Source organism: Tetrao urogallus, assembly GCF_951394365.1.
Source record: "Tetrao urogallus genome assembly, chromosome: 5".
Classification (NCBI taxonomy): domain Eukaryota; kingdom Metazoa; phylum Chordata; class Aves; order Galliformes; family Phasianidae; genus Tetrao; species Tetrao urogallus.
Window position 1 is genome coordinate 17,104,703 of NC_136818.1, and position 27,210 is coordinate 17,131,912.

At 38.5% G+C, this 27,210-nt stretch overlaps 1 protein-coding gene across 1 annotated transcript in view; it reads right to left on the reverse strand.

The window, feature by feature from the left end:
* Positions 1-27,210, reverse strand: part of DPYD (dihydropyrimidine dehydrogenase) — a gene marked incomplete at both ends in the record, with an annotated part of 315,748 nt that overhangs the window by 29,174 nt on the left and 259,364 nt on the right. Inside the window, one exon of the mRNA XM_079535506.1 lies at positions 14,503-14,682. Coding sequence (XP_079391632.1) covers positions 14,503-14,682 — 180 coding nt within the window. The remainder of the gene's footprint in view (positions 1-14,502; positions 14,683-27,210) is intronic.

Sequence of the window (27,210 nt, forward strand, 5' to 3'; positions counted from 1 at the left end):
TTCAGAAGACAAAAGAAATGAGATAAAATGGACACTTGCTACATATTGCTGTCTCCTCTTGCAAAAGTTTTATGCCACCTTCATCACTACAATAGTGTCTGCTAACTAATGAACTCCACCTATCTTACATGGCTCACCTGCTCTCTCATTTCCATTACTCCTGTCCTCTCTCATTACCGGACAGGCTGTTTTGTTTTGGTAAGATTTTGCTAATTTCCTTCCTGTAAAAAGAAAAGCAAGCAGCAGTGCAGATACGCTCCTGCAGAGATAAGGCAAAGTTGAAAATGTGCCTTTTAGTCTCAGCATGAAAGGCAAAAACACTAATTGATTCTTAAATTCTGTGGGAGCTTGTGTCACAGCTTAGGACATGCCCTTACACCACCTCAGTCACCTTGGACAGCTGTATTAGAAAAAGAGCACTGCTGAAGATCCAGCAAGCACATGGAATGAATGGAGTCATGGAGTACAGTCTTCACCCTGAGTTTTAAGCTAGTGTGTAAAAACCAAAGGATCTTTGGTACTGACTGTGCTGCAGAAAAGAACAAGACCTTCCTTGCTGTTCTGTCCTGGGACAGCTCACCAAGGGCTGCCACACCACCACCATCCCAGTTTCTAGCTTGTGCTGGGAGGTGGGGAAAAACAAACATGCTGAAAAAGTGGAGGTGATAGAGGAGGTTAGCACTTCATCTGAGATGGCGGATGGGTCTTCCCTTTAATAGGTGCTGAACCTTGCTGCTGAAGTGATGTGCCAGAAAATGCTGGGAATCCAGCCTAGAAAACAGAGGGAGGATGGGTCTGGTGAGCCTGCTGTAACTCATGCTTTTGAGCATTTGCTGCACACTAAAGTTTTCTAGGAAATAATTACAACTGCTGCTACTTTATACTTTCTTTTGCCTCACAGTGGAAGGTAAATCACTGCCATAAATCCTTCTATATAAATGCAAAACAGAGCTAAAAATGAAATTGATGTCACAATTTTAATTTACCTCTTTCGTTGTTAATTTATACGCAAGCAGTGTGCCATAATTTTCCCTGGAAAACAGTCTAATTCATTTTAAGCATCCTCCCATGAAAATCAGGTGCAGGTACTCTGGGTTTCATGTTGCATTTTTGTATATATTAATGGACGTATATTATCTCTTTTTTTTTTTTAAGTTGTGGAAAAGAACGTACCCCTATAGTGAGACAAAGCAATGTAGATTTCAGTGTTAATCTGAAGTTTCTGCTTGCTGCTATATAAGATGGAAAATAACCTAAGTAGCCATCTTAGAGTCTTACTATCCTTATGTATATGTGCTATCAGGAGCAAAAATAAAATCAAACTTTGGCCAAGCTCCCTTCACAACTAGAAACTTGGTTCCAGTGAAAACCACTAAGCTAAATGTTATCTTTCAAGAATTCCTCTAGAACTTAAGCCCAGACAAACACTACAGCATAACATTTTTCCCTCTCTTTCTAAAGTACGCTTTACATGCAGTGGTCAGGACCAGGACATGAGATCCACCAGCTTCAGGACAGCAGGTTTCATGGTGAGGTGGGCAGGAGCTGGCAGGAGTGCCATGCAAGCTGAGCCAGGAACAGCCACTATGGCTGTTGTGGGACAGAAAGCACTGAAACACAGTGAATTCTTTTCTGTGATTTCCATGAGACTGTTTTCCAAGAGAAGAGTTCATGTGTATCATGCTCCATCTTATTTTGGAGAGAAAAAATACCCACAATTTGGAATGAAAATTTTGAGGTGCAGAAATTCTATCTGGGAAAACATAGGTAAACTATGCTACTCTATGTCTAGTCAGCACATTATCCTGCTGCCCACTTTTATCTTTAGAATGATCATTTTGTATAACATTCACCTCTAAACAGAAACATGAGGGCAGCATGACCGAGACAAATCATGTCGTTTTCTCTGCTGGGTTTCCAGAGAAAGAGGACAGATTTTGGTTTGAAACTGATTTCAGATTAAACAAAATATCTACAATTAGGACACCACCATCACTGTATTTTATCTTTCATTGTAACGTTGCTTAATTAATTAACATTTCAATATATGTGAGTGAAAACTTTCATGTCTCAGCTAAAATATTTTCGCAAAACCATTCAAAACCTTTAAAAATAATCAGAATCAGATTTATACAGAATTAGCTAATACTAAATAGTTTTCAGCAAAGTTCTGAAACTATGTGTATTTAAACAAATGTTTACAGTTACTGTTAAAATCAGATTTCTTCTTAGTTTTCTTAACTCTAAAAAATAACTCTACCTCTTCGTAACTGTAATGGCCAATTAGAAACCAAATGCTAGGAAACTATCCCAGCCTAATATTTTAATTCAGTTCAATAATTGTTCAATACTTTCTATTTCTTTGCATTATTTTTACTTTATTATCCTTTTATAATACCCTCAAATATATCTATAAAACTTTACAGCCCTTTTCTAGAGGCATATGGTGTATGTTGTGAAGAGAAGCGTGTTTATGAGCTGCAAGAAAGGAAGAAAATTATATTGCCCTTGTGGGGCTGAGACAGAGAGAGCTGACGATAGTTATGAGCAGAGGTACTGTTGTATCTACCACTACCTACCAAAGTCTTAATTCTCCAAGTTTTCATTGCAAGAGAATTGTCTTGGACACTGCACTATGGAATTACCTTGTAAAGGACTGATAGCACTGTACAATCTTCTGGTGCTCGAAACTGAGTCACGTAGTGCTGCAACACAGTCCCTCTGACTGCAGTACCAGGCTAAGCGGACACACCTTGCCTTGAATGAATTTTAACTGAACTGACATTAATTTCACTAGAGATGGGGAAGTCAACATTCAGCACACCTAGGCACTTTTGAAGAGTGACTTGTCGCATATTGACCCAGCTCCACTTTCTAAACAAACATCAGTCAGTAGGAATAGGCTCTAATAGCAGAGGCTTTGAGTTAGATGTCCCTAAAGGTTTTGGTCACAGTTCTCAGATCTGGGTTTCTAAAACAAACTTTCAGAATGTATAAGAAGCAAATCATGTTTTTCTAAATGAAGGCAGACTTACGAGCTTTTCAGACTGTAAGTTCATCCTCAGTGTTGTAATAAATAACTTTGCAAACAATTCACACTATGTAGACTAAAGTACATCAGAGATAAACAACAGAAAAATAAATTAAGTCTTACGGAAAACTGTAAACACTAACTTTCTCCTCCATCTGCTTTCTCTTTATAATTAAGGCCAAAATCCAGCAGGCGCAGAAGTCCACCCACAGATCAGACACGGAAGGTCAGAACCATGCTATGACAAACTTGCTAATAAAATGCCTGCAGTCTATCAAATAAATGATTATGACTCTGCTGTGAAGAGAAAGAGAGGAATCCTGGAGCATGAGACAATAATTAAATGTGCTCCGTACCACCCAGAGCAGCAGCCCCAGAAGACCATGCTCCCTCTTCCCAGATGCTCTTTTATAAATGTTGCTTATGAATACCACGCTGACGCTACATTCACCAAAGGATTCTTGGTGCTATTGCTTTAACAGGTACGTTTAGAGGCTTCACAATGTCATTTATGCAAATATAAATGGCATGTGAGTTGTTCATAGCTTAGTGATGCATTCCGAGTAAAAGAAAACATGTAGAAATATTTGTGCTCACAGGGCTTTGTGGTTAATGTTGAGCTTCCTGGTTTTCATAATGGAAATGGAAATTTTTGAAATGGACACTTCAAGATGTCAGAAGCTGTCAGCAATTGAAAGAAGGCTCAGTAAAGGTACTGAAAAAAGGCTGGTGAGCCTGGGTTAGACTTCTAGCCTGGAATTGGAAAGGATGCATTTTTAGCATATCTTTTATATCTTGCATGAGAACATAACTATTCAGCAAATAGTAAGTAATGATTAGCATTTAGGATGCATTGCTCTATGGCGTAAAGACGGGTAATATAAACAGAATTATAATTGATAGGTTCTAGAATTGATCTATTTTAAACTCAACTGCAAGGTCTTGGATGTAAAAAAGATGTAGAAAAAACATGCACTATTTCAGCACTTTGCTTCTGGGTTTCTTATGAATCCAGACACACTGTATAAAATAGCAAGGTATTTGATAATTTTTATGTATAAATAAATCAGCAACTTGGAAGAGATACTACATAGTAATAGCAAAATACGCATTAATTATTCCAAGCAGACAAATAGGAAAGAGACAAAATGTATAACAAAAGAATAGATATGCAATATGACATATCCTGAGTAATGTATGGGCTATAAAATGACTTAAACTCAGTAGTTCCAAATGTAGCTATCAAAAACAGAGATGTGGCATAAAGAACAAAACGGAGCTATTTCATTAAAACTTGTCTGCTGAGTTGAATGAAGGGCGAACAAGGTCTTACCTATGTGAGGATTAGACCCACCTTCTTAATAACAGCTAGTGGAGGTGTTCTTAAACATCAACCATCGGAGTACCCAAGTGCAATCAGTCTGAATGAGATCCCAGGAAATCAATAAAATTCTTGCCAGGCCCCTTCAAACTATTATAGAGCCTCAATGTGCTACAGAGCTGCAGATTACAGGCTGGCTGTAATTGCTCCCTGGAACAACCCAAACACGGTTCCAGGGCCTTAATGAATTCTGTGCAGCATGGATAGGTCAGCAAAGTACAGAAACCTCTTTTCTCAACTCCTACATGTAGAAATGGTGTGCCCAACGTTTCCTTTCACTTACAGGAGGCAGTTGCAATGAAAATAAAAATGCGTGGCAAAGATCATAATCAAGATCCTTAAATATGTTCTTAATCTTTAAGCAGAAGGACATTTCAATTGCACACTGCCAGGTACAGTTGGCTCCAATGGTTTACACTGAGCCACTGAAACACTCTGTTAGGATGCAGTGGCTTCCAAGGATAGCTGCTAGGGCTCAGCTGAAATGCTCAAAGGGCCATATGCTAGCACGTGCATATCAGACAAGAAAAATCTAAAGCCCAGCACATACACCTGGCAACCTGAAATGTCTCCTGGCAGGATTTTGCCAGACTTCATGCATTCAGGTCTTAAAAGTCCTCCCTCCCTTTAATCTCAGCAACACAGCATGAAGCCTCCATCACTTCAAAAAGACTTGCCTTCCAATCAGGATATTTTTTCTGCAGCTTTTCCTGAACACGTCCTTTTCTTTCAATTCAGTGTTGGCAGAATTTTCATTCTACATCATAAAATTCCTTACTCTCGATTGATTGTAAACTTCAAATATTTGTAGATTTGAGTTCTTCACCTGTTATGTTCCTGTGCATCCTTTAGAAAGAACATACAGTCACTTTCAAGTTTAGTTTCTTTAGCCTCTCCCCATAAGTCACTCCTGGATTTCTGATACATTTGTGCCTGTGACTACACTTAGGGCTCCTAAATAAACCTGTTCTGAAAACAAGAGATGTTTTAGTCAAGAAAATAAAGTGAGAAGTCATAAAATCTCTCTCAAAAGTAACCCAAGAATAATACAGTTATTAGAAAACAGCCCGAAAAGCAATATTTAGTCTGCTATAGCCAATTCTACAGATTTTGTTTTGTTTTTTCCTTATGTGAGCATTGTGGCTCACAAAGCACCTTTCTAAGTAGACAGCTTCCTCAGGTGCTTGAGAGGTAATTTTGTTTCAGAGTCTAAGATCCCAAGTCTTTGCATGCACATCAGTAAGTGCATCTGTGACTAGTACCACAAACAAAATGGAACATGTAAATAAATGAAGCATTTGCTAATAATAGTTACCTGGAGGTACAGAAGAGACATTTTTGTTTGGCTAGATATTTGTAAGTCATCTGAATATTGGCAGGATATAACCTGCATCTCCTTAACACTACACCTCAGATAATATCAAGTATTTTACCAGTGCTTAATGAACAATAAAGGTAGTTAGAACTACTGCTTAGAAATACACAATATTGTTTATAAATGGCTTGGCTCACTAGGGGTAGATTCTAGAGGAAGAATTTCATATCATCAGGTCCTCAGACTTGTAATTATAGCTTACATTTTGAAAGGCACAACCTTGCTTTCACAGATGAAATTTGCATCAAAATCTGCACTTACAAAATCAGAGAATGGTTTTGCACATATAAATTAATTGCTGACATTTTCTGGTGCTTGAACTGCAGACAATTAGCTATCAGTCACTACTGACCGGGGCTTTGCCCAGCAAGGATGCAAATGCAAAAAATAAGGCTCTGTGACTAATACCAATCCCATGAATACTGCAGTGTCCTAAACATCGCCAAACTTGGTGAGTTTCAACTCACAAAGAAAAATCTCTTTGGCTGTAAAAGCTGATACAAAACCGAAGGTTGGAAGAAGAGGGTGGGGGAAGGGGAGAGAGAGACTGATTTGCTTTCAATGAATATGAAAAAGCTGATCTCTGCCATTGAGCAAAATTCTTGCACCAGCAAGTGCTGACTGATTGCCATGAGGAATGCTTTATCACCAAGATCCAGACACCCTGTCATATGGTGATTATTATTCCTGTCATGACCCTCTGGTCATCAAGCCACAGTGTCTTTTGTCACGAAACAACTATCCAATAAGGAATAATCTAGGAATAAGCCTGTGGCATAATATCTTCTACTTGCTTATACACACAGCAGGAGTAGGAAAATCTTCTTCCTATGAGTTATTACCTGCTTTAATCCACTTTGGAAAATAGCAGTATTTCCTTAATTTTGTGAAGCACGCAAACATATTTTTCACAAGCCACAGCAAGCTGAATAACTCAGCCCAGAGCTGAAATAAAATCTCAGCGTTCTCTGAGGTAGAGACAAACAGTCCAACATCACCATCAGATCCACACAGAAATTATCAAACGTTCCCATTAAAACTTAATAAGGACATGTAAAGGCTGAATTGGGCACCATCTTGTTCTGCTTTTAATCTCACATTGTCTACAAGGCCGAGGTCTGGCCTAAATCCTGCTTTTGGAGCAACAGCTCTGACACACAGGAGTAATGCATGTTCAAAGCCCCAACAAGCACATGTACCACCTACCAATCTTAGCTCTGTTTTCATTCCTAAATGCTAAAGCAACACTAAATTCTTCCCCATTATCCATATTAATATTATCTAACTATATAGTTCTGCAGAACTCATCAGAGCTTTTGTGCATTATTTCCCTGACTTTTCTAATTCTACTCTCTGAGAATGGAGCCAGCGCTCTGCAATCACAGACAGCACACTGCACTGAAAGCATCCCAGGAGGAAGGGCTGGACAGCCCTGCTCCAACAGCAGACGGGAGAAGCCATGTCTGGCCATGCCAGCCAATTCTTTTCACGTCTTTTCTGTCCTTATTGCTTATGTAGATCACCTAACACAAGGACTGTTTTGAACAGTTTTATCCAACCAGCAAGATAAGTAACAAATACAACAATACACACGCAACTGTACAGAATAAAAAATTAATGGTGTTAGAGGAGGATGATGCACACAGACATTAAGTGTGACACTGGGGAGGAAGTGGGGGTAAGTGCGCATGGTTAATATGAAAAGATGTCAAAAAAAAATGAAGCATAATAATAGTGCAATTTATCCTTGCTAAACGTACTGCGCCGTGCTATAATTAAATATGAAAACCTAAATTTATCTCTATGTTCGGCTGTCATTAACTTAACAGGGAGTGCACATGTTCTAATCTAATGGCTGATTTTTTTCTCCATGTGCAGCATATTAAAATGTATATTAGCCTCAAGGTGCATAAACACAAAATAATAGACCAAAGGTTTTGGCCTGTGGAGAAAAAAATCCATGCTCAAAGGCCGTCAAGTAGCTGGTGAGGCAGGGGAGACACTCACTTAGCCTCATTAAGCCAAAGCTCTCTTTTGCTTGTCTTTTGTTCTGCATGACAGCAGCCTCTTTGTTGTATAATAATTCATTCCAAGTTCGTTCCAAGCTACCGAAACTGGTGAACTGTGGCCATTTTAATGAGCAGTATTGGTGGTATGCATAATCTGGAAGCCACGTGGACCAGGCAATCACAGAGCACTGCAGCCAGCAAAATGAGATACTGTCGAAATCACAAATTTGTCAAGTTGTTTTTGGACAGGGTATTATAATAAGCACTAAAATATGCATCTTATTACTCTGCATCTGCCAGTCAAAGATCACTGTAATGAATGCATGCTGCAGGGTATGACCAGGCCATTTTCCTAAGTAAAACAAACTGCAGAGTACAAAAAAAAGAATTATGCATTTTTGGCAGTGCCTGGATTTTTTTTTAAATCCTTTTGCAACAAGAGCTGGATTTTCCCGGCATGGTGTCTGTTGCCAGCAGTGAAAGCACTAAAACCAACACAGCCAAGGAGTTAATGTGTATACACTGTTTCTTAATAGCCACATTCACTAGCTGTGAATATCAAACTTTAAACTCAGTGCTTAAAGCAAATTTAGCATACAGTACATATAAAACCTACAAAGATTAAACTTCTTACCTTTACCTTAATAATCCTAGTTCCTTTTGTTTTATCAACTTCTACTGAAAATGGTTTCTCTGTTAGGGAAGATACATTTTTTATAAGAAACTGTGGACTGCATAAGAAACAACACTGTAGATAATCACAACATAAACTTCCATAATAGACCTGTTAAGAAAAAACTAACGTTAGAGAGGCTGTTTCTTCACATATTGTTTAGGTTAGTGACTTTTATCTAGCCTTGCAAACTCTGGGGGATTTATCAACAATAACAAAGCCACGTGACTGGTACAGCCAGATGCAGAAGGTTGCTCTGCTAGTGCTCCCTGGACCACTCCTGAGGATGCTCCGCAGACAGACCATCAGACTCCCATGGGGAGCCATGTCTGGGGAGGCCCTTCTCCACCCTGAGAGAGAAAGTGAAGAATGGAGAGAGGGGAACAGGAGGAAAGGACTTAATTTTTCATCTGTCTGCAAATACATTTATGTAAAACCGTATTTTTGGTCAATCCAACAAGCTAAAATAGGCTAAAATAGCCCCTGAGTGCGCTGATGCACAGTCCCTTTAATACCCTAAACAAAGAGCCCTTCTTTATCAACAATGACTTACACCTAGAATCATACAATCATTAAGGTTGGAAAAGACCTCTAAGATCAACTAGTCCAACCATCCACATACCACCAGTACTGTCCACTAAACCATGTCCCTTAGGAAGCTGTGACTGGCTAAAATCTATATTTCAGGTGCAAGCATTCATGAATAGGAAATCGAATCAATAGCATCAGCCTAAAATTCATCTATTCTGTCTGAATCTTCAGAACTGCTGATGGGAGTAAGGGAAAGGTTTGTTTTGTAATGTGACCTCTAAACTACCATTTGATGAAGCGGTCTGCGTTTCTGGCCAATGGCAAGTGCTGTAAACAAGAGGGCAGTTCTTCACCACTGTGGAAAACTGTCTTCCCAAACAACAGTTCACAAAGGGCACTTCCAAATATAAGGGGTGATCACCTCTGCTCATTGAAGGTGGTCAGAGGTCTTGGAGAATCTGAAAGCAGCCAAAACTTAGTGCATGCATGGCAACAGTGTCCTTATGTAGCTGGCAGTTTACTTATATAATAAAAGAGCCGATGTAATATTTCACATGAAGCCTTGAAGGTTTTGCAAAATTTTCTCTTTGCCCTGTAAAAGCCTGTTTAGATTTGACTGCAATAAAGTTAAAATTCAGCAGGCTTCTAAGAATCAGCTTCTAGTACCCACTGATATGCAATGGAGAGCATGTTTAGTCATAACAGGAAGTCCTTGTATTTAGAGAATAAAATGAGCAGTCTGTTAAATTTAAGTTACAAGAATTTTCTAAGAAGTTCTTACACTGAACTGTGCATGCTCAGGATCACTCTCTTTCACCTCTTCACTGAAGACACTGTCTATGTTTTTACCAGATATGGAGTTTATGTTTGCATTACAACACAATCCCAACAGATGAAGATGATCACTAGGATAAAGAGTTTGTTTGGGTTTTGGATAATTCTGAAATGTAGACACTTCGGTTGTTTTCCTTTTTAACCTTTAAATACAATCAAACAAATGCCATTGGTTTTCAAACTTCTGGTGCTGAAGAAAAGGTATGAAATGTCTGTACATATTTACTCTTTCCTATAAACCCATAAACTGCCACATGTACCTGGCATGTGCAGAGACCACTGTGTTAAGTATGATTTTTATAGCTGACATTAGGTGGAAGTTTATAGAGAAACACTTCTGTTGCCATCAGCTGACACCAGTGTATTTCTTGGACATAATCACTTCAGCTCCCTGGAGTAAGATCAGTGAGCAACTAATAAAAGATTCCTGCAATAAACAGACAAGGTGAGACAGTGACTACGCAGAGGAGATCAAATTGCACCTCTGGGGAATATTGTACCCTGTCTAGATGCCTAGTGCGAACACAGTTATCTTTATCACTCCTGTTGATATATCTTCCTAGGAAACTCAGAGATATTATTCCAAAACACAATTCAGTTAATTTGGAATTATGAGATACTGTAAATGTATAAATATATTAAAAATCCCTCTCTTAAGCAGTCACCCTAATAATTTCAGGTTATAAGAGCATGCTTAATTGTCTGCCTCATTGCATCATGCTCTGATCTCTATCTAAATTCATGATGAGGCAAACGTGCTCTTACGAAAGTTCTTCCTTGACGGAGTCAGTGAGAAAGAAGTGTGGTGTCACCATTACCTTGCCACTCTCTCATCTCAGTGTCTATATTTGCAAGCTGAGATTATAGCTGAGGCAAGCTGACAAGGTTTATTTCATGCATTCAATGGAAAGGTGATTCAGGGGGGATATTAATGACAGCCACCTGTGTCAAAGTTTCAAATGTCAGGTGCTCTCAGAAAAAAACACCTAAACAAGCCATCAGAAAAGCAATGAGGAAGGAAGCCCTGAAAACTGGCTTTGCCCACTTTTGTGAGGCTGATGCAACATGCATGCTAGGAGTGTCTTTGGAATGGCTGTGGATAAGGCTGCAGTCCTGGTAAAGTGTGAAAAAAATTAGTGGAGCTATGCGAAGCTATGGAAGCCAGTGAATAGAAGCCACAACTGGGTTTAGCATTTCTAAGTAGGAATCTCATTGATATGACAGGTAGTGTACTATCACAGGTCACATCTTGGGACAATGGCAGGTACTGACTGCAGCAGCAACCACTGCATTAGCAAACACAGAATGCTAATGTTACGGAAGAGCTATTGGTAAATATACACCAGCTGCCTCAAAGACGATGCATTCAGAGTCTACAGACCAAAAAACACATTATGCAATGTTGCAAAGCCAAAAAGCAGCACTTGAGTTCCCAAAATATTTGTCAGAGCTATGATGCTTCTCATTTGTTAAGGGCTTGAAATTATCAGATGCAAGTATTTCTAGCATTAATGTAAAAGCACAAATAGGTACTGATCAAAATCATTCCCCTTTTAGACGAAGATGGGTGTGTCTGCTCTTAAACTGCTTATTCACACCACTTAGCACAGCATTTTTAGTACTCTTTCTGTTTACAAAGGAAATGATTGTGATAAATGTAACAACCAACAGAGATAACTGTTCATTTGGCCGTTTATCTGGTGTCTGCAGGGCAAGACAGCTTCGCTTTGATGTCAGGTGCTCTGCTTAGAAGAAAGTGTTTATCATTTCATTGACTCTGGTCATCAAATACTAAAAAAATTCATGACAAAATTCTACTGTGTCACTCTCCTGTGGCAACACTCTGCACTCAGCATCTATTTGATGCAGATATGAGGAAAGGACATGAATTATCTAAAGACTAGAGCACTGCTATATAAAAATATGGACATTAATATTCAGTATTGCACTGTGAGTCCACATAGATACCATTATGAACGTACTTAATAAGGAATAGGCCCAGTCCTAATTCTGCAATAGACTGAGGACTGGGAAAGGCTTAATGAACTTTTATACAATCAGAAAGCAAGTGGTTCTCAAAGCTTTTGAAAATTATACTTGTTCCACAGTTCCTTATCATTAAATTTTCAATTGCCTGAATAATCTCTATGTTTCCATATGAAAATCAATAGGAATTTCATCACCTACAAAATGGAGAATTGTTCCTTTATATTTTTACGTTTACTGCAAATAAATCAACATTTTTAAATGGAATCTTCACTTTTTAAAATGCAAAACTTCATCAGTATTTGCTGTTTAGCTTCTTAAGGGGTTTTACCAAAGAAACTGCATTTCATCTCACAGTACTGCTAAGAGAAACTTGGACATTTCCTTGGAAGTTTTTAATAACTGGAATGAAGGATTCTGGCTGTCACATTTTAGTGCACGTGTAAGATATGGTCATACATTATTTTTATCAATGAAAACATACACACCACATCAATAGGCTATCTCCTCTTTTTCAAGAGGGAGTAGGGGTGTGCTTTTCAGTGAATTTATTTTAGAAAGAAAGTCAGGAGTACATGTTATTACTTGCTGCCAAGCAAGCTAGATACTTGTATTTGAATCTAGATGGAACTGCAATACCTAACTGAATTTGCTAGGCACAAGTACATGAAATCCAATATTGATAATAATTTATGAAGGTAAGAATACTGATTCCTATAGTATTGCTAACTTAGTTTATGATAACATAATTAGTTACACTAATAACACTGCTTAGGCACAGTGCAGCTAATTATGATATTATAAATATTAATGATATCAAGCCTTTGTATTTGATTGCCCCTAGTAGGATCATTTATCACAGTACTTCCTTTTACCCGTCTGGTGTTATTTTTCTTCCTTTTCCCTTGAATGCTTATTCTTGGACAGTCATCCTGAGCTTCAGTTTAAAAAATATCACTGCTTTATCAATGGTGCAGCTTTATATTTTATTTAGTAGCAATGATCCAGTGATATAATTCTATGCTAAGGGCAATCAAACACAGAATTGGTTATATTCTGAATATCTTGCCCTTTTTAAATGCCTAAAAAAGCCAGCCAGCCACGATTACATCGGGCTTTGTTTTTCATTCTTTTTCATGTTACTCGTTTCAAGTTAAGATTGCTTTGAATTATTAAGTGCTCCCTTAAAGCATCTTTTCACACTACCTTTTTCAATGTTAACTATTGATTTAGTGACAAGCAGAAAATTATAATCTTTTTCTTATTCAAAAGGACACTAGAAACATCTTTGTCAATGGCTGTCTGTTTAGTAAAATGCAAACTTAATTCCAAGAACAGAGAGTGCTGCTTTAAAGAATTGCAAAAAATCTGTGTCACATGAATTGAAAATGCTGTATTTCTACAGGTGTTACAGAAAGGAAGTTTGGATATAACCCTCTGAGACTGGCTTAACTGCTTAGCTTAAGTAGATGAAAATGAAACTGCTTATATCTTCTTTTATTTTTAAGCAGTGTATTATTCAGAGCTTTAGGAATGGGATTGTCTTTTCTTCTGAAAGGTAATGTTATAATTTTCAGAGCTCCACAGAGAACAACAATTCCGGAGTCTCTAATCTCCTGCTAAATCCAACTCCAGTCATCAGCAATGATAAGCAGAGATTTGGAGGCATTTGACACTCCAAATCCTATTCTTTTGTAATTCTTTACTTTTTACAACATTTTCAACAGTGTTATATCAGATTTTTAGAAGGATAATCAATAGGCATGATGTATAACTGAAATCAGTCTTCAAAGGGATCCCCTCTAGTAACCAGAAACAAAAGCTCTGCCTCCCCGCTGTGCAGATATTTTGCTTAAAGCAGTAGGCAGCAGGGCGTCAGTAGGAAGCTGGTTACACCTCCCTGCTTCTCAGCGAGGATCAGCAGGTGTCCTGGTGTAGGGGTGAGCAGCACTGGGGCTGCTGCAATCTATTGTATCTAGCAAAAATCTCCAAAGATGCTTTTGTAGTAGGGAACTACTAGAGCAGAGAGGAGGGACAGTCCAGAGGTTAGGAATTCACGCAGACCATAGTTTACATTCCTATTCCACCATTGACTTTCTAGATTTAAATGATCTCATGGAATTTATTAAATCATTCAGTTTTTCTGTTCATCATCTGGACCTTCCTGTCTTGTAGTAGGTATGGGAGTCAGTATCCATGACAGACCACGAGGTGCTCAGGCATGATGACTGTAGGATCATCTCCTACTTGATGGAGCGTTCCAACTATCAACTTGGTTGTGACAGAAGCTGTTTCAGATGGTCAAGTCTAGTGCTAGGGGCCTTTCATATCGCCTGAATATTTCATTATGATGGAACACCCTGGCACAATATCAGTATCTGTCTAAATAGAGTTGAGTTTCACTAAAACAAGCAGTCCAGAAATTGTTCCAAAGCATTTGTTATTTCACATTCTACACATTAAAACACTACTACAAACAGAGTGGAGACATCATATTCAGAGTAAAAAGTTATCCCATATCAAGGCATTTCAAGTCTGCCTCCTTAAGCTGCCCTTAGATATTTGCTAATACACTGAACAAAAAAAAACAAAAACAAACAAACACAAAGCAATTAGCAGAGACTGTGTACAGTGAAGATGGAAATGCATAGACATAGAGTTATACAGGAATAACAATGATACCTTTCCTATCAGATCAGCAATACTGGATACCGGTTTTCCTTTCTGATGGCGCATGGTTGCAGGACTCTGTCCATTCCAGTCTCCAAGTTCCTCAATGCTTTTCAGGTAAAGAAGAGCTCGCAGTCCAGTGCAGTAGTCATCAATAACAGTGAAATCTTGATTCTGGATTGCACTGCACACCTATGAAATGTAAGTCCAGTTATCAACAATGTCCAGGCACAAGAAGAGCGAGCACAAGAAGTTAGCAAACTTTTTGGATTTATTGATTACTAGATGACCCTCATAGCAACTAAACTGGCAAAGAACAATTGGTATTTATTGGCTGCTTGCTCCTATGTCAGTTCAGGAGAAGAAAGGACTGTGTAACTCCGATTATGTCTAGGTTTCCTGATGGAAGACTTTAGACCAGATCTGAAGGCTGTTTAGAAGCAAATCTGTAGGCCTTGCCCTAAGAGCAACCAAAGTGCAATTCCAGGACTCTGCAGCACACACAGATGCTACCTGCATATGCTGCGTATTCCCTAGCCTGCTTGTTTGGGAAGCACAGATAAATAGATTTAGACTCCAATCAAAGAGAGATTCTGTAGACCAGCCTTCCAGCTCAGAGAAAGGTTAGTCAGAGGAGGCTATTCAGGATCACAACCATTTGGGTTTTGAGTATCTCCAAAGACACTCCACAACTTCTCAGGGTTTACTATCCAATTGCCCTTACAGTTTTTTTCATATATTTAAATTGAACACTCTGTATTCCAATTTATGCCCATTGCTTTTGTCCTTTCCCTGGATATCACTGAAAGGATACTTTAGGTGCTTTAGAAACACAGGTAGCAGTATAGCTTCATAAGCATACAGAGCAACAATCCCTGATGTGCAAAGCTTAACATTTAGACACAGAACTACTGATAGCATACAACTGCCTGCCTGACAAGTTGCAAGGTTTTTTTTAAACTACCCTGTGGGTATCAGCTCTGATTGAAAACCACAGAGATCCCAACTAAACTGACAACAAGTGAATAAAATGCTCCAACTCCTCTGAACACATTCTCATTAGCTAAATCCTAACCCACCAGCGGAGAGATACAGGGTTGGTTGACTACTGCTAATTGTCATTCCCTGGAAATACTCATAAATTCCAGATGTGTCAGTGTTTTCAGATTCTGATTCAGCTTTTATTCTAAAAACTAAAAACAATGCTCCTGATAAAACTGGCATTTACATACACACATAATGAGCATAAAATTGAAATAGCTATCTATCGATCTTTGAACATGAATGTATGGATGTGCACAAATGCAGGCACACTCTTTGGATAAGAAAATATACTTCAGACCACGTTTGGTATCAACACAATAATACAGGGAAAATTAAATGCAGGAACTATATAATTCTTTTTCATATTTAAGATATGATAATACAACTTGCAAATTTGCAGAAAGGTGCACTTCACATTGTAAAATACCATACACTATTACTATGCAAGAGAAAAAATAAGGACAAACTACAATTTAAGCAGAACATTTTCTATGCAGTGCATTTACATTATACAAAATCTGTTTTTCTGCAGAAACAGCGTGGGCATTAATTAGGTCTGCTATGCCTTCCTCAGACTTCAAGACTTTTTTATTATTATTCCAGAGAAATTACAGAGAACATCCTAATAATTTCTGGTACAGGATATTTAACTGCAAATCTCAACTGCTGCTTATTTAAACCTCTTTGTTCACCAACAAATTTTCTATTATTTTTGTGCACAGGTACCCCTTTTATTAACTGTGGTTAAAAATACTAAAACTGTAAAAAAAAAAAATCAGTCAAAAGCCACATTATGTCACTTGAAATAAGTTCAGGCACTGTTGTCAAAATCTTGAAGTATTTTGACAGGATGTATACACATGAGATACACTGGAGGATACCTGTAATAACCTTATAAATAAGGAGGCTTTTACTGTTTTCTATCTTATGGTGCAGTGTTACGAACTGCAACAATATAAAAATGTGCAGAAGATGATATCACACTAAGACTAACTGGGATCAATCCGAGTTCCATGTGCATTGCGCTGCTTGACTTTAGTGGGAAGCCAAGAAGGTTCCAGAACTGAAGGCAAAATATAGTTGTTGTTTTTTTGTTTGTTTGTTTAAAGAATGTAAATCACTGCACTGAGGAAAAATATTATCTGAAATAGAAAGTCTTAGAAACTGAATTAGCTAGTGTTTTCAGACAACCTCGTTCTTCTATAGAAGCCTTATGACTATGGTGCCCAATGGTGCAGATAATTCCCCAAAGACATGCTTTTCACTGATTTCACTGTGATAAAAGCAGGGGAATATTTTTACAGGCTTTTCCTGGAACAAGGAATATTCAAACATCAGTGCATACAAAACCAACAGAAAGAGTTTTGGTCATGTTTCTGGAGAATTCCAGAACATTTTGAACTTCAAAATTTCTTAGGCTGTATATATCAGATGGTGATAGTTGTGTTTTAGTCTTATAGTATCTTCCATTGATCTTCCAATCAATGCAGAAGGCTTTGTTGCCTTTTAGAAGGGGTTGAAAAAGAGAAAGGGGCACTGCACAATGTTAGCCAAGACAATTTCTACACTACAGAGATAGCTATTTAGCATCACACCTGGCTGCCTCTGTTTAGATGACACTGTGCCCCCTTGTCAGCACAAGAGAGGTGGCAGGGCAGCAGACTCAAAATCCAGGAAAATCTCAGAACTGAGTTGACCTGTCTCACACATCACCAGTGCCCCTGCTTTGGTCCTGCTGATTGCAGTGGGAGCAGGCGTGCTCACTCTCCTCGCAAAGCTGAACGTTGAACACTCACTTCTGCTGATATCTTATTTTACAGGTGTGAAGAGCAGCAAAAGTGGTCCAGCTATAGCTGTATTTAAAATGGAACTGCCTTTTGATTGCACCATCATTTAATGTCTTATTAAACCACCTCAACAGGAGATTAATGCAAACAGGGTGCTACCCTGACAGATGCTGTCAGTGCCTCATGCTTGAACCTGATGGAGAGCAGCCCTGTCTGTCGTCGTCCCCCCGTTAATATCAAGCTTTTCAAGACTAAACACAGTGAAATTTATTTCCCTTTAGATCCTGAAGCAAAAGCCTAAACTTCACAACTGAGCACATACGAATGGTTATATTGCTCCAGACCAGCAGCCCAAAACCTGTGGCCAACAGAAACTGCTTATGGACAAGAAGTGGGTTGCTTATTTGGTTGAACATCCCAGGTTTTGGAAAGCAAAGGTGCTGGGACTTCACGTGGCAGAGACAGCATCTGTTCAATGTCCCTTGGTCCTGCATAATTCAAGTGAATCACTCTTGTGAGTTAATTAACATTCAGCAGTGCACTGACCCAGGCATTCACCTGAAACAGTTAGGTAGAAAGTAGCCTTTTCTTCTTCAGAAGAGGAAGGTCCTATAAGTAATCAAGGGCTTTGTGACTATGTGACATCCTTGACAGTAAGATCCCTTCTTTTTACCTAATTCAGACTCCTCTTTCTTTCCAGCTGTTATCCTTTGCTCCCCAAAAGAAATAAACAAGCCGACATACTGTGTATGATCAGTAATACTGTACCCTTAATATTCTGAAATATAACTGTTCAGCATAAGTTGCAATGGTAGGTAACAATTCTAATCTATACAGACACGTCTGAGATACTGAAAGACACACAATGCCTGCTTTGCTGCTGGTAAATCAAACATACACAGCATGATCTCATTGGGGAACGTGGGTGCGAAATGAATCACAGACTAAGGCTCTAAGTAAAACTGCTCTGCAGAATGCAGCAATGGAGGAAACATTCAAAGGTCCATGCTGATGTCTTGCATACAAAATGACCTGTCTGCTCTATTACTACATAAACATAAATAACCAGTCTAGCTTTGTCAAAGGATCTAGAGCCATTACAAATCTTACTTGAGGAACTGGAGTAAACTGTCAGGTTGTTATTATTGTGTAAAAGGAATATTACAGAATACATGATTTTTTTTTAATCATTCACATCAATCTGAAACTTTTAATTTGCATACTATGAAGAAAAAGTTCATTATCAGTGACAGGTTCTACTACAGCAGTTATACAACACTGTAAGTGCCTCTGCTTTTAGCAGAATCATTACACAACAAAGAGAAGGCAATTTCTGAAGTCTTTCCTGAGACAAATCCCTTAAGAGATCTGTGTAAGAACTTTAAGGTTTAGCTCATAACCAATATTTCTAGCAGGAACAGGAAGAATATCCCCACACTGCATTATCATCCTGCCCAAACTCTGGCATAAGCCAGGTGGCTGTATGCAAGACCTGTGCCATTCACTCAGTGCTCTGAACAAAGCGGCACTGAAGCATTTCCAGCCAGATCATCCACTGAAACAATTTCTATCCAGTGCTTTTCTCACCTTTTCCAATGGAAGATGTTGCAGATGACAGAATAACTTCTATGAAACTAGAAAGAAGAAATCAGCAGGTCACAGAATCAGGTCTGTTTAGTAACGAGTTGCTTTTCAAGAAGTCTTCTTGGTGTGATTAGATCTGTGAGAACAAGAGCACTGCAATGTCTAGCAGCAGTCATGCTCCTATTTGAAACTGTCTCAAGATCACTGTTAAATCCCTTTGCATTTGTGGTAGGTGGTTTAAGAGACAATAGCTTGGAGAAAATTTTATTTTTTACACCCTCTGAAATATATACATGTAGCTCTCTTCAGAATACAGGTGTAAAATAATTATCATCTTTAAGAAACCAGAAATAACAGTAAGGAGATACAGAGTAGAAGTAAGAGGCAGAAGTAAGAAAATTGATGGGTATATATTTGTATACAGAAATGCAAAGCACATAGTTTGACTGTTCTACCATATTAGTTTCCATTTGCTGTAGCTGTACAACATCAAAGCAGTGATGCTCTCATATACTGCATTTAGTGATAATATAATGGGCTAGCAATATATAAATAAATAAATAAATAAATCAAATAAATAAATAAAATCAAAGTGAGAGTTTCTAAGTAGTTTCCTGGCAATTGAGACAGCAGGCTCTTTCATCTGTGCTGTAACTGTGGCAGTGCATTGATTTAAACTCCTTCTGAGATCTCAAATGCTTTTATATTCTTAGGTCTTGCTGGCTGCTTTCTTTTTGCTTTTTTTCCTCCCTTCAAATGATAAAATTCTAGCATTTAGCAGAATGCCATCTTGCTTCCCCAGAAGACGGAGACTTATTTCAGCTTTGGTTCTAAACTGCACAAGATCTCTAAATAAAATAGCTCTCAAAATGCCACCCTATTAGGAAATCAGTCTTTGACTTCACAGTTTCTAATATTCTTATCATAGCAAGCGGATAAACAAATATTATTCCTCTTGGATACCCAGGAGAGGTTTTACAATGAATTAACATTTATTTCCTATTAATTTGGCTGTCTTTGAAATATCCAAATGGTAAAGAAAATAATTATGCACTGTTTTGATTTTATATTATAATATATATTCTATTTTAGCATTATCTATCACCATTTTACAGAAGCTTTCTTTTTCTACTAAAATGCTTCCTGATAACTACTGAAGATATAAATCCTCCTTCCTGTTAGAGAAATATTTATGAATGACTCTAAGGTGTATTTCAATATACAGTTCAGGCTACTGATTTTTTTGTTGTTGTCGTTCTTTTTTTTTTGTTAGCATCTAAGGACTAAGATACTGGTGGAAGAAGACTGAAAGCATAAATGAATGCATGGTGCTTCAGGAAGGATGCTATTTTTGCCTATCTACCTACCCATATAAATCAACAGCCTTTAGAAAATTAATGTTATTGTTGTGGGCAAAAGCGTGATTTTAATCTGGGGAAGATATACATAAAATTTTAAAATTATTCTCAGTAGCAACTGGGAAAAACTGACTCAACTAGAAGGGAGATCTTACTGGGCCATGCAATCGATCTGCTGCATAGCCCTTGGCTATGGAAATTACAGTGTATGCTTTCCAGCTCCTCTACAAGAATCTACATGTGCCCAGACATGCAAAGCAAAAAGCAGTACACACTGGTTGCCCAACACAGTGCTCAGAATAAAGTGGAAAGAGCTGCTACCTGACAGAAAGGAGACATAAAATCTTCTCCAAGGGGGGTTTCTGTACTTACAATCTTCAGGATAACAAAGTCCATGGAAAAGCTGCCTATGTAGTGGTGGTTCTTCCTCCTCACGTCTCAGTGAGCACTAACTTAGCAGTACATGAAATGCATAGCCTAAATTATCCTTTCCATCAGTAATTATTAGTTTTGCTGAAGGGTTGTAGGATTAAGAAATATTAGTGGAAGTGGATTATCAGACAAGGTGGTGCACTCTCTGGAAAAAAAACAAGATTCTTTGTTACAAAGAATAAATTTGTAACTGAGCGAAAGCTTTCCAAATATTGATACAGTACAGATGGAATGATTTGATTCATTCACATTAGCTGCTTAAATGACTCTAGAGATATAGGTTAGCAGATGGGATGTTACTTAACAAGGCTTCAGCTACTGGATCAAGATGCAAAACTGATTTGGATGATGGCTGATAGCCTTTTTAAAACGTTAGAATTGAGCTACATGAACTAATAAACTACTGTTTGTTCCAAAGTCCAGGACAGCTTTCAGAAAGCAATCTGGTGGTCTTCTATACTGTATCTATGAATGTCCTGAGTTGTGGGAAAAACAACAAATCTTTTTTACTGAGTTCTAGGCCTAGCATCCTAATAAGCAGAGGGCTTAGTGGCAGCACTGAAGGGGAAACATATAGCAGAAAGATTCAAAGATGCTAACTGCTCTGTGATTTGCAAGTAGGCAACCACTCACATGCAGGCTTAAGAAACCTATATAAAAAAAAGACTGAATGGTAAAACATCATGTGAGTGTCAGTAATGAAATATTCTAGTTATTTTAGTTATGCGAAGAGAGCTCATCAGTGAACTGTTATTCTAATCAAAAGTATAGGCTAATATCAGTAAGTAATGAAGCTCAAAATGAGCTCAAAGGAGATGAAGGTCTTCAAGAAAACTTGCAGGATAAGTGCTCTACTTCTCTACAGCTCAGATCCTCTCTAGTGCTGAAGTGGTATTGAGCAAAGCAGAGCTGACATTTAACGAGGATGGGCGCAGGCAGCACAGGTAAGGGAAGCAGGCAGCTGTAGGTGGGCAGCAAGAAGATGCACACAGCTCACTGCAAAACCACAGAAGCCTGCTGAGATAGGCTGTGAGGAAAAACTGCCTTAGCACCAAGGTGACATCTTTGCTGGGACCCTGAGTACAGGGCACAAACCTTGTCTAGCAACCCTGGGCACTAGTGAGTAGCTAGCAACGTCAGAGAAGAAGGCTAGAATTCACTGGCATAGCAGGAGATAAGAGCACTGTAAGGGAGCTATTAGGCATGTTATTCGATGCATTAATTCATAGCCTGCTCCAAAGTACCCTTCCTCCCCTAAGTCTTCTATGACAATTAATGCATATTTCATCTAAATACCTAAACTGGACATTTAGAAGTGGGAAACTGGTACTTATCAAAGGATTCTGAGTTATACAGTTCTGTATCCCAAATATTTGAGAAGAAAAATGCAGAAGAAATGAAGAATTTTCAGAAGGCTCCCTGTGATAATAGTATTTTGGCTAATTTTTTTTTTCTCCTGTCAACCATCCCTAGAGGAATGGTTATATTTCCTTATCTCACTAGAGCATTCTGTCAGTACTTGGAACAGCAAAGTGGATCTTTATGCAGTAGGTGGGCAAATACACTGATAAAAGTGCTGATCGTGATCATCTTCACCCAGAAAACAAATATGATTCCACATGCCTTGAGCACTGAGCAGTGTGGAGACAGCCTCATAATCAGCCATCTACAGCAAATTGTATCACTGTACTCTAGATCTATAAAATGAAAGATAGCGTTGAAAGCAGATGAACTAACTCCCCTGTGTAAACAGTGCAATCACATGCACAGGCTCTCCATCTTTAAATATATTTTGAATATCACTTCATATTTCGTTCGTTAACACCTAAAGGTCTCACCTCTCTCTTGCAAGTTGTGTTGTGGAAAATGAAATCTTCCCTTCCTCCCAGTGGTTCTGCAACTGCTGGCACAGAATCAGGAGCTGTGCCAGATAGATGGAGATTTACTCAACGCATTTCAATGTCCTATATCCCTCCAGTTCCTCAAAAGGTATTTCTAAAACAGGTATTAGTTAAATTGCTCAGACCCAGAGGTTTGATGTCAAAAGCCAGACAGCCCCATAACACATTTGGTCAGAAGTCAGTAACATTTTTAAGATTATTTACTTATTTATTTACTTTGTGAGCTAAACAACAAAAACTCCATCCTGTCTTGACTGGAGACAGTAAGCTTTTCCATTTTTGGAAATGCCTGTTTGTCAGAAGCGAGAGTGGCTCTAGGTAGACACGCTTTTCAGAAAGGAACTGTATCCTGAAAAAATGTGTGGAAAAAGTTTCAGAATTGCCAATATGTGCTGTTTGACAACATGAAATGCAACAGCCCCATTTAGCTTTAAAATGTCTGTTTTGCAATCTAAGTTAATTGGAATGAAATGTCGAAACTAAAATATGCTGCAAAGCGATTGAAACAAAATTTTGATTCACTTAAATAATATTTTTTCTTTAACACACTTTTTTAGAAATCTTATTATCAGTTAAAATGAAAAAGCATTTCCATCATGAAACTTTCCTGTGACAGAATAACTATTTCTTGGTCATCGGCTTCTCCCTGTGCATCTTTCTTGTGGCCTCTTATCTGCAGGAGGGTAAACACATCGGCAAGGCAGAGGCTCATTAATGCGTAGAAGATTCAGGTTAGAGCCTCTGATTTTTTCAACCCAGGACAGTGAATCAGGCTCAGCAGGGGCTTGAACCCAGATCTATTTTGATTAAATAAAATTTGTCAATGAGGAACAGTTTCCTCAAAGAAGTTTTTAACAAACTCTAATGAGAGCCATCTACTAAGGGACGTCATCCTGTGACCAGAATTCTGAAAGCTTCCTACTTCTCCAAATCAAACAGAAAAGCAATTTTTTCATTTTGGAACCTCAGTTCAGTCCTGCAATGATTAACCCCTCATCCTTGTGAGTCTTTCTCTCTACTACTGTCACATTTTATTTCAGTTAAAATTACTTTCATCCTTTATCAGCTTGCCTGTACGAATTTGTGCAGCAGCTGCTGTGTCCATTGAAGAGTGAGATTCATGTGAATAAAATAGTTCTGACCCTCTGAGTCCTCCATGTCTGAGATAAAAACCCACTTCCACATTTCCTTGGGGATTGTTTTACCTATCTCTGTCCAAAAAATAAATATCAGCAAGAAAAGCAGTGACATAACTCAGATACTGAAGGAAATTAAACCTTTTCTTAAATGTACTGCCAGCTTCAGAAAAATGGTTTCTCTGTTTGTTTCTTTCATTCAAATCGCGTGGATAAAAGGGCATCTCTGCAGACAGATCAAGTTGTGTCAGAGGGCTTATGCTGTAGCAAGAAAAATACTTCAAAAGGCATTGGGGCTCCCAATCCCAGATTGCTTCCTCCATCCTGGGCAGAAAAAAAAGACTCTTCTACCTCTGAGGGAACCAGTGGAATGGTCACCTGGTCTTGTTAAACTGCAATCAGCCCTGCACCAATCCAAGCTGGTGCACAGCCCACAGTCTGCAGGATCAACAGAGCTGTGACAATACAAAATGGAAAATTTCTTGCTTGCGTACATTCTTTGTACGGCTGATAATGTTTCCCAGAAAAACGTCTCTGACAGCACAGCTTTGCAATCCTGAATGTTTTGCGTTTTCCCTTGCAGGAAAATCAAGCCCTCTGCCAATACAATAAGTGTAATTTAAAAGAAAATACGGGAAATTCTCTAATTAATGGAGATGGCAGTAACAAGAAAAGAAACTCAGCATTTTCCACTGTGCTTATCTTTCCTTCTCTTTACATTTTCAATATCCAGTATGAGTTGGATATATTTTCAGTTTGATTTCCAGTCACTTCCATGTTGAAACCCAAGAGTAACTTCGTCTACAACAAAACTAGAAAGCCAAATTTCTTTTGAAAAGTCATCTCCATGTTGCTTCTACTTTGTAAACTTCTAAACAAAATCACTTGACATCAATTCACACCATGTCCTTTTATCTGCAGAGAGGACAGGTCTGTGCTCGTTCAGACAGTGGCAGTGTGAATCCACACCAGAAGTGTGTATCCACATTAAAAATAGAAACAGCATTGAAAGGAGAAAGAGTATTGTGGATCCTTGGGATACGGAGGTAGAGACAGCGCTGCTAAAGCAATTATTATTTGCCTGTCTTCAGCTCTGAAGTCACCAAGCCACCAGACCCAGGGTGGACACCTGGGTAGAGAAGGGAAGGGGAAACTCAGTGTCCCCAGTTGCAAGAGTGAGGGACAGATCCTCTGCAGGGGCTGGGAGCAACTGCCACAGGACAGCATTTGAACTAATGCTCCATTGAGACCTAATTTTTATTAAATAATTATTACCATTCAGTGATAGTTAAACCTACTTTGCATGAGAATCCATTATAAGAATGAAAAATGGCAATTGTTATGGAATGAGCTTGAATTCATTCTTACAAATTTATGAAATAACAATCCTATCTATGCAGGCCTCATTTACTAGCTGGTAAAATGAGTAGAAAAAAAGGAAAGCTAATAGAAAAATCCCTTAAACAGCTCCAAACAAAATGTAAAACTACTGCAAAACTGCACAAAATAAAAGGCGTTGTTAGCTTGGAGTTCAGTCCAGAACTTTATGACATGATGATTTGAATACTGAACCTTATCATTAAAAGTGGCAAAAAAAATAAAAGTAAACATCAATAATGAAAACCTGTTACAACCTTATATTTTTATCTATGACCAAGGAACTTTCTAGAATTTTTTGTCTGAGAAATTGAGATTTCCACTGAAATGAATTCTCACCAGCAATTAGCAATTTCCATTTCAAGTATATTTAACAGAGCAAGTGTGGCAGTCCTCTAATGACTTTTTTTTATTAACAAAAGAAGACAGACAGTTGAGAACAGGTTGAGTTTCTCTAATTAGCAGTGAGCAGAGAAAAAAGCAGAAAATAACGAAATGTTTATTAGAAGGATCACTGTATGTATCTCTGTCCCAACTTCTCTCTCTTTCACATCCCTTTTTCTTTTGATTTTATTTCGACATGTTCAAACAGCACTTTGTTCCCTCTTTTGTTTCTCCATGTACTGCAAATTTCAGCTCTGCAAAGAAGGGCCACTCCATTCAGTGCCACAGCCATTGAAGACTTTTTTAAGCATGCGGCTCTGTGAGCAGCAGAGCTAATGATACCTGGCTTCCAGCAGGTCTGTGTCTCCTGGTTGGGTTCTCTGACGTCTAATAAGGCGTGACTGCCAATTAAAGGCTTTCCTGTGGCTGACACAGCCCTGGCAGTGCTGTCCCATGTGGATTCTCAGAGGTCTAATGGAGGTGAGCCTATAGCATGATCGTTCTTACAGTGAAGGAATGCAGGTACAAACTCTCCACTGAGTGACTTTTTCATTTTTCCAAAACTTGTTATTGTAAAATAGTTTCTATCTTCTGCCAAATTTCAAATAAAATGGCTGCAAAGTTCCAATGTGTCTGAGGATACTCAAAAGGATGTACAAACACATTGAGCTTCTTTGGGAACACAGGCTTTAGCAGTTTTTAAATCTCTGCTTCTACCTGAGGATATTCTTATCTAAATCAAAAGACTTACATGTGAAAGGTGTGTTTGCCTTAAGTGGCATTTTGCTTCCTTAAAATTATTGGTCTATAAAAAATATTAAAAATATATAAAAAATAAAGAGCTATTTTTTGAATCTGTCTGACTCTCAGTTGTACAGTTCTGGCGACCTGCATCCAGCAACCTATTCGTTGGCGAACAGCTTTGTACAGGTTTTGTTCTTCTACCCCGAGCCACAGTGTGCATCAGGTGTGTGCTGCCAACTGATGCTGAAGCACACCTGTTCTCTGTCACCATGAGCAGAGCTCTCTGAGGCAAACCTCCCTGCCAACATAACGAAAAACCTCTGTTCCCCAGTGCAGTGTATGGGTGGCAGGGGCTGAGTGGGGTGGGCAGGAGAAGCCCAGCCATAGAGACTGCACCCTGTGCTCGAGACTTGCCTGCAACCTGACTTCACATTCCCCACACAGAGCTGAGATTAGACACAGGGAATCACTGAGCCCTTCTTCTGCATTCAAAGTCACTGTTATTCAACACAAGATGAAATAGTTTTCAAGGTAGAAATTGGAACTCCAAAACAGTGGGCCTGTTCTATCGCTGCCCTGCTCCATCAGCCCTGTGATTATGACCTCTTACTCCCCATACCACTAAAGGGCATAAGCAATAATTCATTTCTGGATAAGATATTTTTGGCCTCAGCTAGTCCGCACTTATCTCAATATCAATGCCTTCACTGACTTGAGCAGACACCAAGATGTGCTTAAAAAACCACTAATTAAGTGCAAGAGAACTGGCTCCCTGTTTCACAGTTCTGTAGCCTATAAAAACATGGAAAAATTGCATCAGAGACCTTAAGAAGAATTAAAAAAAAAAAAAAGGGGGGAAAATATGGTAAATCATTACAGGATACATTTACTTCAGAGATTTTTTTTTTTTTTTTTTTTTTTTTTTTTTTTTTTTTTGTATTTTTGCGCTTGGGGATGAGAAAATGACAGCATT